Consider the following 17412-nt stretch of genomic DNA (forward strand, 5'->3'; position numbering starts at 1 on the left):
GGGCCGTCGTGCGAGTTTGGCTGGGCTGAGGCGAAGGGCGCGGCGCGCGGGAATCGTTGGGCCGGCTTCGGTTGGCGGGCCAGAAGTGAGGCGGCGGCCCGTGAAAGAAGAGAAACCATTTTTTCAATTTCTATTTTTAAGTAATTTTCAAATATCAGTTTTCAAATACCCTTTTGAGCAAGAAAATGACTCCTTTTGAAAATGGCCTAAAAATAAAAGTTGCTTAGAATTTAATCCTCTACAACTTTGCTTTAGGGACCAACTAAAAATTTTGCATAGATTTTGAATTGGGAAGCAAAAGCTAAATAGGGAGAATTTTTTACCATTTTCAATAAAGATTTCAAATGCATATTTTGTCAAAAGCTTGAATACAAACTTTGCTCCAAAAATTGTGCTAAATAATTCTAGATGATTTACAATGCTAGCCAAACATGTTTTACTAACCTAGCAAGCATAATTAGGGCAAAAACAACTCTAAACAAGTGTATGCAACATTCATGTTTCACGAGCATGTTTCATACGTTTCGAAGCATGGTTTTAGTTATCATTTAGATAGTTAGGCATGGATACTTAGGATGCTTGATGATGCACAATATGCATGATTTGCAGTGCCTAAATGCTGGCATAACACCGGGGTATTACAACTATCTAGCTAACAAACCATCAAATCTCACAGCCATACCCGCGAAGGGTCCAAATCACCCCCTAAGTGATTCTTTTCGAATCACCCGGGGGCTCGGGGGCTACACCCGATGGGTGCGCTCACGCACACCCTCTAGCAAGACGAATCACTAGCCAGGTGATTATGTCTGAATCACCCGAGGCTCGAGGGCTACACCCATCAGGTGCGCTCGCGTGCACCCTCTAGCAAGATGAATCACCCCCGTGCGATTCTGTTCGAATCACCCGGGGGCTCGAGGGCTACACCCGTCGGGTGCGCTCGCACGCACCCTCTGGCAAGTCAAATCACCCTAGGGAGATTCCATCCGAATCACTCAGAGGCTCAGGGGCTACTATTGGAGACCAAATACTAGGGTACCCAAAGAGGATGAGCTAATAACCATTAAACGCTGATGCTTTTAAATAGACAAGAACGTGACTACGCCTCTTATCTAAACGACCGAGGGTTAATTCCGTCCCGTCCGACCCCCAAAGGCTGGCTCCGCCTCGCCCGACGTTCGGGGGCAGACTCCGCCTCGCCCAACGTCTGGGGGCAGACTCTGCCTCGCTTGACGTCTGGGGGCTGGCTCCACCTCACCCGACGTCTAGGGGTAGACTCCGCCTCGCCCCGACATTTGAGGGCAGACTTTGCCTTGCCCAACGTCCGGGGGCAGACTCCGCCTCGCCCAATGTCTAGGGGCTAGCTCCGCCTCGCCTGACCTCTAAAGGTTGGCTCCATCTCGCCCAATGTCTAGGGGCAGACTCCACTGCGCCCGACGTCTAGGGGCAGACTCCGCCTCACCCGACATCCGGGGGTAGACTTCGCCTCGCCCAACGTCCAAGGGCAGACTCTGTCTCACCTGACATTTGAGGTAGACTCTGCTTCGCCTGATGTCCGAGGGCAGACTCTGCCTCGCCCAACGTCCGGGGGCTGGCTCCGCCTCGCCCGACGTCTACGTGTTGCTCCTTCATAACACGTGCACAGATAAGCCATGACACTCAAGTCAACCGTAATACCGAGGACCACACCCTGCACACATGTAGGAAAGTATCGACATGATATGACAAGACGGGCGCTTTAAGGCCCTTCTGCGCATGTCAGAGCCCTGAACAGTGTTGTGGGCGCCGACATTTGTTTTACAGTATTGTGGGCGCCGCCATTGGCCCTTGGGTGTGGATCCTGATGGAACCATACGACAACCGCTATGGTCCAAGAGGAGACTCACGTCCTCTACAGTGATGGACGCGCAGTCAATGTGCCGTTCGCTCCTTGTGGGGTTGCGGATCGACACCCCGGTCCATCGTGCCGCTCGTCGAGGCAGGATGGGACGTGACCACTTGTTGATCAAGCTAGAGCATGGCATCATCAACGGAGAGACACTCAGCATGGAGCTATCCCTTGCACTGTCTGCTGTGTCAGTAGGGCTGGCTCATAGGGAAAGGAAGACCCGACACCTTCGAAGGACTTTTTGGCCTCTGGTTTTTCTTCTTTCTCCCATCTGTAATCCCTGCTTCCCCTTGGTCTATAAAAGAGAAGGCAGGACACCCCACTAAGGGGATAGATCAATTTCCACAGACATCACACCACATAGCTAAGTAGCATCCAAGCTCTCAACACCCGTTCGACCTTTCTATCAGAGACTTGGGACCTGTCCCTCTTTCGCTCGTTTGTACCCCCTACTACAAACCTTTCAGTGCAAATAACATGAGCCACAACCATGAACTGGACGTAGGTATATTCTGCCCGAACTAGTATAAACCTTGTGTCTTTTTAGCACACCATTCGGGCTAGTTGATGCTTACTTGAAACACCGACAAGAGTAGCAGAGGATTGGGCTAGATTCGGGCCAGAGAGAAGTGGGAGGAGGCGACGGCATTGGAAGCAGAGCAGCTAGAAGCGACGTCGGAGGTGCTTGAGCTCGCGGTCCGGTAGGCTCCTCCTCGTTGAGTATTGTGCGCCGTGGGCCTCCTCTCCTCTGGCGCTCCTCCTTGAGCAGGGTGTGCCGTGGTGGAGGAGCGGGCATGGTAGGTGCGCAAGGCGGCGAGGGGCGGGTGCAACAAGTGCTGGCGGCGGCGGAGTGGAGGATACGGCCACCGACGAGCACTCGCAAGAGGGGATAATTTACTTTTTACCATCATAACAAATGGCACCTCCTCAAATAGCGCTTTAGGTTTGGCGCTACACTTTTAGCAATAGAGAGAGAAAAACAATACACATTTACCACTTTTGCTTGCGTGGCACGCCAGCTCCGTGTCCAGCTCAGATCCGAGTCAGCAGCCCCATGCGAAAAGTCAGTCATGCCCCTCCCCTCATTGCTATAGATTAAAGGATGGACGACTCAGGATTGCCATAGATTGCAGTAGCTTCATTTCCCTCTTTCTCTCCTCCTCATCCCCCGTGACGAAAAGCGGCCCCATCTGTCTCTCCTCCCTGCTCTGGACCGGAGCCTCCTCTCTCCACTAGAGAGCGTGGGACCTAGCACGAGAGGGAGAGAGAGAGGGGGGGGGGGGAGAAGCGATGGCTTGCCTGTTCCGCGAGTCCCGCTGTGACTCGTCCCACTCCTCCTCCTCCAACGGCTTCCTCCCGTCGGCGGCCGCTTCCACCCCCTCCTCCGCCACCTCTGCGCTGCCCTCGCCGTTCCTGGACCTCAGGGTCACCCTCTCCGCTGCGGACCTCCGGGAGGCCGCCTACAAGGTGCTGGTCGTGGCCTCCCGCACCACGGGCGGGAAGCCCCTCACCTACATCCTGCAGTCCTCGTCGGTGGCCACCGCGGGGCCGCCGCCATCCCTGGCCTCCTCCTCCGCGTCCTCTGCTTCGCTCTAGCACTTCCTCACCTCCGCCGCTGCCAGCAAGATGAAGAAGGCACTCGGGCTCCGCTCCTCCGCCTCATCCAAGGGCGTCGACAGCCCTAGGAGTGGCGGGAAGGCGGCAGCCCTGCGGAGGCCCGCCATGGTTGGGGAGCTCATGCGGGTGCAGATGCGCATCTCTGAGCCTACCGACACCAGGATCCGTAGGGGGCTCCTCCGCATCGCCGCCAGCTAGGTAGGATTTCGTGGTTTGGCTGTTGAGATTTCCGCCTTCGACGCGGGCCGCCACCGCCACGCTCTACGCCAAGCTTGAGGCGCTCACATGCGCCAGCTGCGCGCCAACTGAAACCGCGCCGTGGCCGCGCTCTCCTAGGTCGCCGACACGGCGCGCTGGATGGAGGACACCTGCTAGTGGGCGCCATGCACAGTGCTTTGCTCTTGAGCCATGACATCATGATGATGTCATATACGTTCTTTTTTCCTTTGCAAAATAAAAAATAAATATCTTAAAAATACAAGTTTGTGTATCTCTGTCTGCGCTATCCTGAGCCGTCCATCCTTTAATCTATGGCAATGAGGGGAGGGGCATGACTGACTTTTCGCATGGGGCTGCTGACTCAGATCCGAGCTGGACAGCGGAGCTGGCGTGCCATGTGAGCAAAAATGGTAAATGTGTACCGTTTCTCTCTCTCTACTGTTAAAAGCATAACGTCAAACCTAAAACTACTGTTTAAGGAGGTGTCATCCGTTATGACGATAAAAAGTTAATTATCCGTTGCGAGAGGAAAGATGAGCAAACAGCGCGGACGAAAGGGGTGGGACGAGAGGTGACCACATTGGCTCTCGTGAACGGAGTCGGCCAGGCTCAAAAAAATGAACCTCCCTTTCGTTTTTCTGGAGCCAGGCTCCTAGCTGCTTTAGGGCTCGTTCGGTTGGGGCATTAGGACGCCAGGAATTAATCCGGCCAGTGAAAGCTTCTGTGAATTGAGTAAAGATACTGGCCTGGAATTTTTCCTGGGCTCATTCCCGGTCAAACGAACGGGGCCTTAAGCAAGGTGCGGACCAGGCCAAGACGGTGTACAGTCCAACAAAAACGACGCCCTGCACCGGCCCAGCCATGTTCTGGCCGAACACGCCCTTGTTGGTAAAGACGAGAGACGACTAACGAGAGTCGGTAAAACTCGTTCTCGGCGAGCCCTTCTTGCTGTCTCCTCACCGCTGGCGTGGTGTTTCTCGGTGATCCAATCGAGAGGCGAGAATTGTTGGAATGCATTCGTATCTATCTCACACGAGATCCTCCAGCAAACCCAAAGGGGTGGGCAGCAGTATACCGTTATCCTGTTACAGCAAATCCAGTTTTGTTTGGCTCTTCTTCTGTGACAGTCCTGCACTTCGTATTGATTTAGTTGCGTGCGGTTTGTGAATGAAGGGGAGGAATTAATTAGTTTGGCTATCAGCGTAAGTGATTCGTTCAAGCAGCGTACGCTATCTAGTTTTCGTTGACAGTTTGATGACAAGAAAGCGCGTGAATTTTAAAGTGCATGTTCATCCTTTTGTTGACTACGCAGCCTAATCAACAGATAGCTTGTGAAGTGGAGTGGAGTAATTAGTTTGGACAAAGACCTGAGAACTATCTCAACCCAGTTATCTACTCTGCACGCACAAGATATAACAAGGAAAGTCATCGCTCTGTTCGCTTGGCTTATAAGCCGTACTTTTTCAGCCAATGAACAATATTTTTCTCTCGTAACAAATCAACCAACAATATTTTCAGCCATGGCTTATCAGCCAAACGAACATGGCACATGTTGTCATGGCGTGCACTACCAAAATTCCATGGGAGTAAATTTTTTTTGGGTGTTTTTTTGGTGGGGGGGGGGTGGGGACGGGGGGGGGGGGTCTGGCTAAAGCTTCTATTCTATTGTCAGCTCTGCTGATGATCAGAAATCGAAGACATGTCCAACCCTCAATCTGCTTGGACATAGTTATCTAAGAAGGTGAACCAAAACATGTATCAAATGAGATTCCCAAATGCTTCTATCATTGAAGACTTGTCTTCCTTTACTAAAATGGTGTGTGATTACCAAACCAAAGAAGAAACGGGGTTTGAGAATTCAAAATCAGAGGAAATTTTGTTTTCGAACGTACAAAATCTGATGAAAATGAAGTCGAGCCTTTTGTGCAAACGGTGGTCGAAGCTGGAATCTGGAAATGGCTTGTGGCAATATATTGTAAAGCAAAAATATGTTATAAATTCTTGTGCAGTTCAGTTGAGACACAAATCTTCCAATTCCCTTGTGAGGAATGATGGTCTCAAAGTTAAGGACATGTGTTGAAAGGCTCGACTAGCTAGGTGGCACCGTTGAACCATGTACCACCCTAGAATTTGGACCAATGCTAGAACTAGAGTATATATGTGTGTTATCTAATATCATGAAGATACATATGGAACATCTATCATTTGGCTCATTACATTAAACACTTATTCTAATTCCTAGTTATGCCACTGGAGCCAGACAAGCTGGACAGGGGTGCTGGATTGATTGAAAATGAATTGCTTTATTATTTTTGGCCTTATTTTCCTATTTGGGATGATTTTAGGTTTATGTTCTCGTACGAATTCTACCCTGTCCGTGTTCTGCTGTTGAGTGTGGATTATATTCCTTGTTCTGCTGTTGAGTGTGGATTATATTTGTTGGCATTGGTAAGGGGGCAGACTTAAGGAGCAATTCCCTGCATTGTACGAGATTAGCTATGAGCAAAAATAGCTCTGTGGCTGAAATGGCCAGTACAAGATGGAATCCTACTCTCAGAAGATAACAGAATCAATTAGGTGGTCCTTTGCTATCTCTGTTGAGATGATAAACCGAAATGGGGTTGGGGAAAAAGTGGTTGATTTTCAGCTAAATCAATGTACGATCATTTGTGCAGAAATAAATATGATGCACTGAACAAGAACTGGAAGGCTAAACTTCCCCTTAAATTTAAAATCCTCATTTGGGTACCCTTCAAAATGCGGCTGTAACTAAGGATAATTTGACTGCAATGAAAGTTGACTTCTGCAGGAAAAAGAAAGCTAAAATTTGCTGCTGGACATCAAACTAACATGGTATTGGCCATTCCGCACCACTAATGGCGAATCTAGTGGTATTGGAAAGGCAATCTTAGCCTGTTCGCTTGCTCGTAAACGATCGTAAATTTCCAGCCGGGAACAATATTTTTCTCTCACACCAAACCAACCAGCAGTAAATAATCCACGATATGATACGGCCTCCCGAACAGGCTGTTAATATCTTCCGGACAATAATTTTTAATTGGTACATCACACATAACTTGTACGAACATCACCTACGTGGCGGTGATGAAACAATCCATCCTCACGTATCACTGTATTAGCGGGTGTTTCGATGCGGTGGCTAAAATTTAAGAAGTGTGACGTAAGGGTGTTGCATAAGGTATTTGGATACTAATAAAAAAATAAATTACAGAATCCGTCAGTATTCCACGAGACGAATTTATTAAGCCTAATTAATCTATCATTAGCATATGTTTACTAGAGCGCCACATTATCAAATCATGACTAATTAGGCTTAGAAGATTCGTCTTGTAAATTAGTCGCAAACTATACAATTAGTTTCGTAATTAGTCTATATTTAATACCTCATGTGTCAAACATCCGATGGGACAGCTCCTAAAGTTTAGGAGGAGCAACCCAACACCCCCTTAGCTGCAGCCGTGGCACATATGAGTTTGTGCAAATCATGTTGTCAAAAACAGTGTTAGCTAAAATCATGTTGTCGAAAACAGTCCTGGCATGTGGCATCCAATGAAATCTCAACCAGAGCATTTCCCTTGGTCTGGATACTACAGCGCAGCTGACTCACGCAGAAGGCCAGGTCATGATACATCTCTGTCTCAGCTGTACCCAGTTGAAGCCCGTTATCTCATTGCAGTAAAAGCTCATTCATATTTACATCTCTGTCTCAGCTGTAATTTGAACAGGACGAATCACTGCGATCTATGAGTTGCATTAAGCCAACAGGTGTCCGTCTAGGTAAACATCGTGCAGTAGCCCACTAGTGCTACAATTTGAACTCACAAAAGCAGTACTCGGGCAGAGCCGATCCCCTGCCTCTGATATATTCCTCTCGATGAGCATCCCACATAGCCTTAGCCAGTTGCTCTCCTGCTAGGCCAGCGGCAGTGTAGTTTGCGAAAGCCCTCCTGCTCAAGACCAGTGTCTTCTGGAGACCTTGCATTGTTCTCATTGCAGTTACCATCTTATCCATATTCCCAAAGAATGTGGCAATGTAGGCATCACTGTTGACTGAAACATAGTAGTCAAGGGCAGCTTTTGTGTTGCCATGCATATTCTCAAAATCTTCATGGGCCAGGAGAGATGATTTAGTGTATATATTTTTGTAAATGGATGTGAAACCCTCAAGTTCCATTAGTCCATCACCAGCAGCTAAATAAATGTTTGTATTTGAAGGAATGTCTAGCGCTTGGAGGATAAATGCTGTTTCACTTGGTGTTAGAGGGCACTTGCCACGGTTCCTCCACAGGCGGGCAGTATCACCTGTCAATACCTTCCTAACCTCCCCACGCGCAGCTTCAATGGAGTCCATTGATTTGGAAGAAAGACCAGTGTATGCACACCGACTGTAGGCAACCATATCTGGTTCAAATCTCAGGTGAAGGGATAAGAAAGGTTTTGGTATGGCTTGAAGAAGCTCAACAGCTTTGGATTGCACATTCTTATTCAACCTGAGAGCACTGTAGCAGCCTTGACAGTATGAAGCTTTTGCATACGAGGGGTTTCTGAAAACACACAAATATATATCAGTTTGGCACAGAATCAGTGTCAAGATGAATAACTAACATTACATTTAAAAATTTATCATACCAAAGGGCCTAATAGGACTGCTGATAGAAATATGAAGACCAGAAGAGTTAATAAAATAAGAGTTAAATACACCAGAGGTCCATTAACTTGTGAGGAGGTTCTATGAAAGTGTATTTTTTGGTCCATAAACTTTGTATGCCGTATCACTTAGGTTCATATCCCTCCACGTGGGCTTCTCATGCTGACATGGCTTGCTGACTGGTCCAAGCCTTGGCAATATCTTATTGCTAACCAATTTATTTATCACCCCTTCCAACATACTAATACAATGAATATAGAATAACATATTCTATTAGATGTCATGCAAAACCCAATGTATTTTGTGAAACAAATTACTTGTAAGCGTGAGTAAGAGCATTAGTATTATGGAAATGGACGGAAAATGCAAGGGATCTATGATATATACGAGCAGTACCTATCTCTTCTTTGATTCATGGCAGGTGTCAGTGAGATGTATTGATGTTCCAAGAGAGCTGGAAGTACACTTTCGACATAATCAAAATGTCCTTTCCGTTTACTGCAGTCAACCTTAAACGGTTCTTTGGATGCTATCTCTGCAGGCAAGTCCTTCACAACTTCCACATACCCTCTAGTCTGCTCAATGAAGTACTCAACATCGAAAACATCTGCAAAGCCACTGACAGAACAGTCCAATAAGAACTACCGTAAGCATATTTCAAACAGAACTGAACTACAGAACTTCAATCAGCATACCTAGACTCATTCCAATAGGCGGCAACCTCAAACTTGGGCAGAACCATCGTTGCGTTCAGAAGACGTGCAACCCCAATTCCATCACATAGCTGCAGAACCATCACAGTGGGATCATTTGGTGAAAAACAAAGTAGAATTGCTTTATGGAACACCAAGAACTTCAGACTGAAAGTTCAGCACTCTCAGTCTCAGAGATTCACTACTCCATGCAGTTCTGTTACGATACTGACAACCAGAGCATGTTTCGGAATCAATCATTGATCCCTACAGGAAGGAGGAAACTCTAACCGAGGTCTCTTAACGTACATCACGTCGCAGCTGGTTGAGACCGCCGTAGCAGTCTATTCGGATGTACCCGTTCCTCCTGGACGCAGCTGCACGGAAGGTAGGCGTCAGTCATCAGCGCGTCCAGGTCCAGCATCCAAATTCCACCCCGAAACTGCGAGGCCTTACCTTGCACTGGTGCCGTCCGCCACCACTCGCAGGGGCGCCACTCCACCAACCGCCGCTGTGCCCATATGAACCGCGAGCCCGAAGGAGGCACCTCTCTGCCACAAACCGAATGCGGGATTAAGGAATTGTGCTAGAACATTCTAGAGGCGTCTGCGATTACACGAGGGGCGAGGCGCGTACCCGGAGGCAGGGAGGCTGAAGACGGGCGGAGAGGACGGCGGCGACAGGAGGAAAAAGAGGACGGGCGCGAGGAAGAGGGACGGTAGGAGGAACCGGAGGCGGTGCTGCGCACACCACGCCGCCGCCGGTGACATGGCCGCCGGCGACTCGCCGTCGCCGGAGCCGCCAGGTGAGGCCCTGGATCTGATCGGCCAGTGGCGGCGTTGGAGAAAGAAATCCCACAGGCTAACCGCTAGCACACCGGGCCACACCAGCAGATAAAAAAATGGGTCCCAGGCCACATGAGGGCCCCACATGTCATCCACAAGCAGTGACGCGTCGAAATGGTGTTGGCCTCTTGGGGTAGCAGCGGGTACTCGGGTAGCCAGCCCATAGCCAATTGGAAAGTCGCCGACGGCTTTATCAGTGTGGCAGGTGGGACCGTGCTTGAGCTACCCCCGCATGTCAGTCTGACGTGAGTATATCCAGTTGGAGAGAGGGGTTAGACGTTAGTAAACGGTAAACAACAAGGGTTTATCCGCAAAACGACACGGACGTATTTCCGCTTCCACCTGCGCCGAGATCTCGGAAGAGACGACGCACCGCAGGATCAGAGGAAGCAGGCTTCCGCTGCCGCCGCTTCCCCACCCGAATCCAAGCCGCCACGCCCCCGCCCCCACCCCCACCCCCACCCCGACCCCAACCCGCGAAGCTGGCGCGCGAGGCGGCCGACACGAGCGCCCGGAAGCGCAAGGCGGCGGACGGCGGCGAGGTCCCCGACGCCACCACCGATGCAGAGGTCGCCGCGGCGCCGGCCCCCGGGGAGGACGCGGCCATGGGCGACGTGCTCCAGGCGCCGCACGCCGCGGGAGGAGGAGGAGGACTGGAGGAGGGGGCGGGGCCGGACCATAACCCTAGCCCGAGCCTCAGCGGCTTCTCGGACCCCGTGTCGGTGGAGCTCTCCATGGGCGGGGACTACTACCGCGCCTGCTGCGGCGACCCCGACCCCGACATCCCCGAGGGGCCCAAGCTGCCGTGCGTTGGGGAAAAGGTGAGAGAGGGAGAGCCCCTCTGTCCCCCGCCATCCTCGCTTCTCGGCGATCGGTCATTGGTTGGCCCGCCGTGTATTGGGATGGGTCTCCATCACGCTTTAGTGTTATATATACAGAGTTGCAGTGATCTAGTGGAAATGCATGTCGTGGCCGTCTCTACGGCTCTAGTGGGATCAGATTGCGGGGACAGACGGACAGTACTCTAGCGCAGTTGAATGTTGGTTACTTGGTGTTAGCGCAGTTGAATGTTGGTTACTTGGTGTTAGAGTTTTGCTGGTAAGCATGAGTGATGTAGTTTTGGAGATGATGGGGGGTGTTTTGTTCTAGTCTAGGATGAAAAGGAGGTTATGGCTCAAAAGGTGTGATTTCAGTGAGAACTTCTCCTTTAGACTCCCGTATTTGTTGATAGGGGACTACTGGACAGAGAAACTGGTACACCATTTTCTTGTATGATCAATTGAAGTGAAAAATGTATCCCCTAAGTTGTCCGGTTCCCACTAAAGTATGCTATTCCTTTTTAAGTTTAGAAAGTGTCAAATAGAGTTATCTGTAGGAGGTGGTGGATAATCTTGGAGTCTTTTGTTGCCTACCCCTGTTTATGCCTACTGTTTGGTTCGTTTCCAGAACATTTTAGTTGCTCTGCTTATTCTCGATACTCAAGCTACTGTAGACGGATTCGTTGTCTAGCCAAAAACCTGCCACGTGTTTCTTTTATCATATGGAACAGTATATTGAGATTGATCTGTTATTTAAGTCGACCAGTTGGTTATAAACTCTGATTTGAGCTTGTCTTGCTATGTACTGAAGTTTCAGGGCTGCTTCAAAAGTTCATAGCCTATACCAGGATTAAGTTGGGTTGTGTTTTGCTTACGCTGTTTGTGGTCACCTGTTGGTTGGTGTTATCTGGGCTGCGCCATGTTAGTAGGTGGTCTGTTTGAACTGGGCGAAAACTGCTGTCCTCATGTCCCATTTCAATAAAATGGAACAGTGCCTTGTTTCTGGTTCTAAAAAGAGCATCTTGTGATGATGTTTAATCACCTTTCCTTGATGATTAGAAACGTTTCTGAGCTGTTATGAAGGCTAACATGTTCTGATTGTCATGGTGGTTTCCATACTAATTAACTAATTATTATGCAACTTGTAAATGTTGCAGGAACCTCTCTCCTCTTTAGCAGCCGAGTTTCAGTCTGGCAGCCCAATTTTACAAGAGAAAATTAAGGTTCTTGTGTCTGGCAAATCTTATATGTAATTACTGCATTTTATGTGGATATTTAACATGCATTGTCTAGTTTGTTCAATTAGTCTCCTACTTTGTTTGTAGTTGCTTGGCGAACAATATGGTGCTTTAAGACGGACACGTGGAGATGGAAACTGCTTTTATCGAAGCTTTATGTTTTCCTACTTGGTAGTATCTGCAGTATGCTTTTCACAAGTATCTTTCATAATTGTGGCGATGATCCTATCTTATATTTGCACCCAGGAACACATCCTAGAGACACAAGACAAAGCTGAGGCTGATCGCATCATGGTAAAAATTGAGGAATGCAAGAAGACGCTCCTGTCTCTTGGATATATTGAGTTCACTTTTGAGGATTTCTTTGCTGTAAGTTTATTCAACGGTTATTTTCACATATTTCCCTCAGTCATGCGTTTTCTGTTAGGGCGGTATTCCAGTTTATTTGCTCTACATCATCTACTGTTTGTGGGTTTGTCTACTTATGTGCCGCGATCGTTTCCAGATGATTTTTGGGTTGCATAGATGAATTGGCTTATAAGCTGTCTGATGTCTATCTGTAGAACAGGGCTGGTTTGGGTTATTGTAGTCTTAGATGAATTTTGTGCCGCGATACAGAATGCAGCATATAAGAGAGAGATGAATTTTTGGGTTGCGTCATCGCCACAATTATGAAAGATACAGACATCAGACAGCTTATAAGAGAAATGAATTTTTGGGTTGCGTCTTAGATGAATTATGTCACACAAAGTTTTCTACTGTACTAGTATAGAATGCAGCTGGATCATAGTCACATAAAATGGGTTCACCACCTTTGACCCTCGACCCGGGTTCGTCGACCCAGACCCGGGTTCATGGGTTCATTTTCGCCCCGAAGTGTAAAAATCTCTCGCGAGTAACCCCATCGACCCAGAAACTTTGTGACTATGAGCTGGATGACTGTGACTCATGTTTTAGTGTTTAGTTGTCTGGAAATATGCTGGTGTAGTTTAGTTAAAATAAAGATGAAAATTGCAGAGTTGAACCTTGCTGACTAATATATGCCTGGAATTGTAAGAAATATAACTTTCTTGAAAACAGATTAATCCTCCATTCCAAATTATAAGACATTTTGTCTTTTCTAAATACATTGTTTTTCCTATGTATCTAGACATAGTGTATATCTAAGTGCATAGCAAAAACTACGTATCTAGAAAAGCCAAAACGTCTTTTAATTTGGAGTGGAGGGAGTATCAATTTATTCCCTCTAATCACAATATATGTTGTTTTAGGTTTGTCCTATGTCAAATCTTTTAGCTTTGTGCTTTGACCATCAATAGTAAAAAATTAAAAATCTTAAATAGCAGTTTAACATAAAATTCATGGTACTAGATTCATCATGAAAAATAATTTCATTATATCTAACTTTACTATTTGAGAGATATATATTTTTACAGAAATTGATAGTCAATTTTTCAGTTCACCTAGTAGACTATGTCGATGTCCTAAACTGTTGATATTTGTGATTGGAGGGAGTCCTCTTTTGCAATACACCTCATAGATTTTGTGATCTCTCCCCATACTGAATTATGCTCTCTGATTTTGCTCAGATATTCATTGATATGCTGGAAAGTGTTCTGCAGGGACATGAAACTCCTATAGGGTAAATATCATAGGGTTGTATTTTGTCCCCTGAATACATAATGAAGAAGTGTTGACTTGTTGATATCAAAGACACATTTTTCTTTGAACCCTCCACAAAATATGACAATACCTATCATCATTTTTGTGTATCTTTAGTAAATCTATTTGTTTTCTGACATCTTTAGGCCTGAAGAGCTTCTAGAAAGAACCAGGGATCCACAAGTTTCTGATTATGGTTTGTATACATCTAAGTGTTCAAACTCTGTAGTTCTACACTATCTTGGTATTGCTATCTAACACAGTTGTCTTCAGTTGTCATGTTCTTTAGGTTTGTCACTTCTGGTGAAATTCAAAGGAGGTCTGACTTCTTTGAACCATTCATATCTGGCTTGACAAATTCAACTGTGGTTCAGGTGAGTCCCATATTCCATTGTCACATGTTGTATGGACTACATAAATTATATTCATGGTCATTTATGTGCATCAAGTAACATTAATCTGTAATCCTATTTGTTGCTCCCTGGTGAATAGTATCTGTGGTGATTGGTAATCACAGTATGTTTTTTCATTGTTGCCTTAAACTGTTCTGGAGCACATGTAGCCATTATTTCCAGAGCGGTTTTCCCTTACCTAAAGATCAGATATAGACGATTAGATATCATGAGGTAGCAACTCTTTGAGCAAACCTTTTCCCCCCAATGGTGTAGTTTATCGTAAGTCTGTACTCTGTAACAAATGCTATGATAGGGAAAGATTTTATGCTGCTGCCCATGTGGGCAAATAAGCTAAAATAATTGTTGAAGTCACACTGTTATTTCCAGCACTGAATCTGTAACCTATTTCAGTAAACATTTTGATAAATATGCAGATGCAAGGATGACCTGATTTATAATTTTGGTTTGCAGTTCTGCAAGGCTTCTGTGGAACCTATGGGTGAGGAAAGTGACCATGTGCACATAATTGCCCTATCAGATGCACTAGGTGTACCTATCCGTGTTATGTACCTAGACCGAAGCTCGTGTGATACTGGCAATCTGAGCGTGAATCACCATGATTTCATCCCTTCGGCCAATGCATCCGAGGGCGATGCTGCGATGACATCTACTCCTGCTGCCGAGAAACCTTACATCACTTTGCTCTACCGGCCTGGTCACTACGATATTCTCTACCCAAAGTGAATTTTGCTCATGGCTAGTTTCATGACTTGGTTGAGAAAGCACACACTCTAGACATCTGTAGTCATGTTTCGCCTGTGTGCTGCCAAAGGTGGCAAACTTGTTTTTGTGTGCTAATACCCTCGTTGAAATTAGTTGTTTTCTGCCTGCTGTAAGTCTTACTCTGGTACAATATTTAACATTGTGTTGACTGCGGAGAAGTTCTGTTGATATTGTTACTGATCAGTTTTTCGTTCATGGTTTTTTTTACCTTCATTCATCGTAGGAAACCAAACTCATAATGTTTATTAGACTATAAAACTATTGAAATGGATGGAGTATAGAACAGTCAGTGTTCTTAGTGGGTGTTTGTCTTGTAGTTGTAATAGTAGCAGGCTAGCATCCATTCACTTTCCAAATGGCTCTGCAGATTCATCATTTCTATTTTATTGCATCAGGTGATAAGTCATGGCTAAAAGTACTGTTGGCTGATTTGGTGTGAGAAAAAAATACTGTTCGTTGGCTGAAAAAGTACGGCTTATAAGCCAAACAAGCCTAAGCGAACAGGGCGCTTATCCTGGGTGGGTGTAGTCCAGGTTATCTCCAGTATGGTTGACAGATGATCCTGGGTGGGTGTAGTCGATGTTATCTCCAGTATGGTTGACAGATGGGCAGTTGTGATTGTTATGAAGTTGTGAAGTAGGGAGCGGAAGGCCGAGCAGCATTCGGCAAATATTTGTTGAGAAGTTGGCGATTATGCTGTACAGGAAGTTAGAGTTCTCAGGTTGGAGGGTGATCATCTGCGGCTTTGTTCGCTTGAGCTTATAAGCCAGAATTAGCCATACTTTTTTAGTTATGGAACAGTATTTTTCTCTCATAACAAATCAGCCGCAGCAGCGATAAATCCTGCCAAACAGAGCATGCATCTCGGGGGCGACATGGCAACCAATCAGTTGACGGAGACATGTCCTTGCGATTGGAGAGAAAGAAAGGGGTCGACAAAGCCTGGAGAGCTGCCCCTATGCATTGCAAAGGCCAAAGGCACTCCAAGCTATTGTGTACGAACATGCCTACTCCACGTAGGAAAGCAAGCTTTTTTTCTTTTTTGTTTCGTTTTGTTCAGACTTCAGAACTAAAATAACAAGTACTACTAATAAATGAGAATTGAAGAGCACAGCTTAAATTCATCCGCGCAGTGGATATGAACACTACATGTACCTGATGGTGGTCTTGGGTTTATGAGCACCTGTACTTGGATCCTGCAACTCTGTTCTGCCAATTGCGAAGGGCGTTACGCCCCGTTTATTGCCGCAAAATCAACATGAACCATGCATTTTTAGGTTTGGGTGCCTTAATGGCTAGGCTGTTGGGCATATGACGCAGGAGTGACAAGAACGAAGAAAATGGGTCTCAACTGCCAAGTAGTACACTGTAAACTGCGTTCCTTACCCACAGGCCACAGCTGAAAAAAGAAGGGGCATTTTCCTCCGTTTGGTGGTCTATGTTTCTGTTCCCACACTCCGGTCCTGGCGGTTGGTTAGTTGGTTGCTGGCGTGCTGCTGCTGCTCTTGTTTCTTTTCGCTCTGGCTTGGCTGCCAGCTTCCCGTGTCTCGTCAAACGTCATCTAACTTGCAAGGAGACAGCGATCATGTTTCATGCCTTAGGTGTTGTTTAGATCACCTCCAAATTCTAAGTTTTTTTACTCTTTTTTCATCACATCAATTTTTGGACGCATGCATAAAGCATTAAATGTAGGTAAAAAAATAACTAATTGCACAGTTTGGTTGTAAATCACGAGACGAATCTTTTGAGTCTAGTTAGTCCATGATCGGACAAAGTTTATCAAATACAAACGAAACGTGCTACAGTGTCCAGATTACAAAAATTTGCAATCTAAACAAGGCCTTAGAAAGACGCGATATATAGCAAGGAGAAAAGAGACATCCAATCTTGGATCAGCAGATAACGCAGTTCTCAGTGCTCACAAGCAACCCAAAAAAATTTTATTATACACAACTGGCCAAATGAAATCCGCCGGAGAAGAAGGCGTCTTACGCGCGCATTTTTGTTGGAGGTTAGAGATTCAAGAAGTTGGTGACAAGCAACTGGCTCTAAATTGTTTGAAACTCTTATTGCTGTTTATTAGTATAGCAATTCATTTAGTTTTATTTAAGTGAGGGCGGGCGAAGCAATCATCATGGACATCATTTGACGAGTCCAAACAAAATGTTTGCGAGGAGTGGCGGTGGATGGGTCATTCATGGTGGGAGTCTTGGAGTGGGACTGGCGGTGGCGGGTACGAGACTTCCGGCCTTCCGGGCCATGATGCGCACAGCGGGGCGCGGAATCTCCGAACGGGCCAGCGGGGCCCAAAAAGAAAAAGGCAGCATTTCCGGGCCCACCCCCGCGCCAAATTTATTATGTAGACACTAAAAAACAAATTTGGATTATATATATTTTTCAAAATTGATCTCCATTGAGGCCATTGGTGCTGTTCCTTCGCTGAAAAGTCATAGCTAAAAGTATTATTTGCTGATTTGTTGTGAGAGAAAAACATTATTTATTCATTGAAACAGTAAGACTCACGAGATAAGTGAACAGGGCCATTGTCCTCTCATCAAAGATCAACTCAATTCAAGGCAGGGTGCA

General features: G+C 46.5%; 2 protein-coding genes across 3 annotated transcripts; one reads left to right on the top strand and one right to left on the bottom strand.

The window, feature by feature from the left end:
• Positions 1–7032: 7032 nt before the first annotated feature.
• Positions 7033–10032, bottom strand: LOC136498995 (O-fucosyltransferase 13-like). The gene is made up of 6 exons (XM_066494692.1): positions 9722–10032; positions 9542–9636; positions 9395–9462; positions 9089–9177; positions 8790–9011; positions 7033–8289 (listed from the first exon to the last, which is right to left on the bottom strand). The coding sequence occupies exons 1-6, from the start codon at positions 10015–10017 to the stop codon at positions 7551–7553; spliced, it is 1509 nt and encodes a 502-aa protein (XP_066350789.1). The 5' UTR covers positions 10018–10032; the 3' UTR covers positions 7033–7550.
• A 223-nt stretch (positions 10033–10255) lies between these two features.
• On the top strand, positions 10256–15019 carry LOC136498996 (OVARIAN TUMOR DOMAIN-containing deubiquitinating enzyme 1-like). Of its 2 annotated transcripts, XM_066494694.1 has the most exons (8): positions 10259–10751; positions 11906–11971; positions 12074–12157; positions 12233–12355; positions 13576–13628; positions 13795–13844; positions 13922–14022; positions 14515–15019. In XM_066494694.1, the coding sequence occupies exons 1-8, from the start codon at positions 10536–10538 to the stop codon at positions 14785–14787; spliced, it is 966 nt and encodes a 321-aa protein (XP_066350791.1). In that variant the 5' UTR covers positions 10259–10535; the 3' UTR covers positions 14788–15019. The 2 variants fall into 2 exon arrangements, with proteins under 2 accessions (XP_066350790.1, XP_066350791.1); XM_066494693.1 differs by having other exon boundaries at positions 10256–10751; positions 12074–12355.
• Positions 15020–17412: the final 2393 nt, after the last annotated feature.

This window comes from Miscanthus floridulus, chromosome 13 (assembly GCF_019320115.1).
Source record: "Miscanthus floridulus cultivar M001 chromosome 13, ASM1932011v1, whole genome shotgun sequence".
Lineage (NCBI taxonomy): Eukaryota > Viridiplantae > Streptophyta > Magnoliopsida > Poales > Poaceae > Miscanthus > Miscanthus floridulus.

Coding starts and splice junctions, on each gene's coding strand:
- LOC136498995 (XM_066494692.1), bottom strand. CDS start 10,017: ATGTGGGGCCCTCATGTGGCCTGGGACCCATTTTTTTATCTGCTGGTG. Junction 9,463..9,541: donor GCGGACGGCACCAGTGCAAG/GTAAGGCCTCGC, acceptor CCTTCCGTGCAG/CTGCGTCCAGGAGGAACGGG. Junction 8,290..8,789: donor ATGAATCAAAGAAGAGATAG/GTACTGCTCGTA, acceptor GTGTGTTTTCAG/AAACCCCTCGTATGCAAAAG.
- LOC136498996 (XM_066494693.1), top strand. CDS start 10,536: ATGGGCGACGTGCTCCAGGCGCCGCACGCCGCGGGAGGAGGAGGAGGA. Junction 11,972..12,073: donor TTTTACAAGAGAAAATTAAG/GTTCTTGTGTCT, acceptor CTTTGTTTGTAG/TTGCTTGGCGAACAATATGG. Junction 14,023..14,514: donor CAAATTCAACTGTGGTTCAG/GTGAGTCCCATA, acceptor TTTGGTTTGCAG/TTCTGCAAGGCTTCTGTGGA.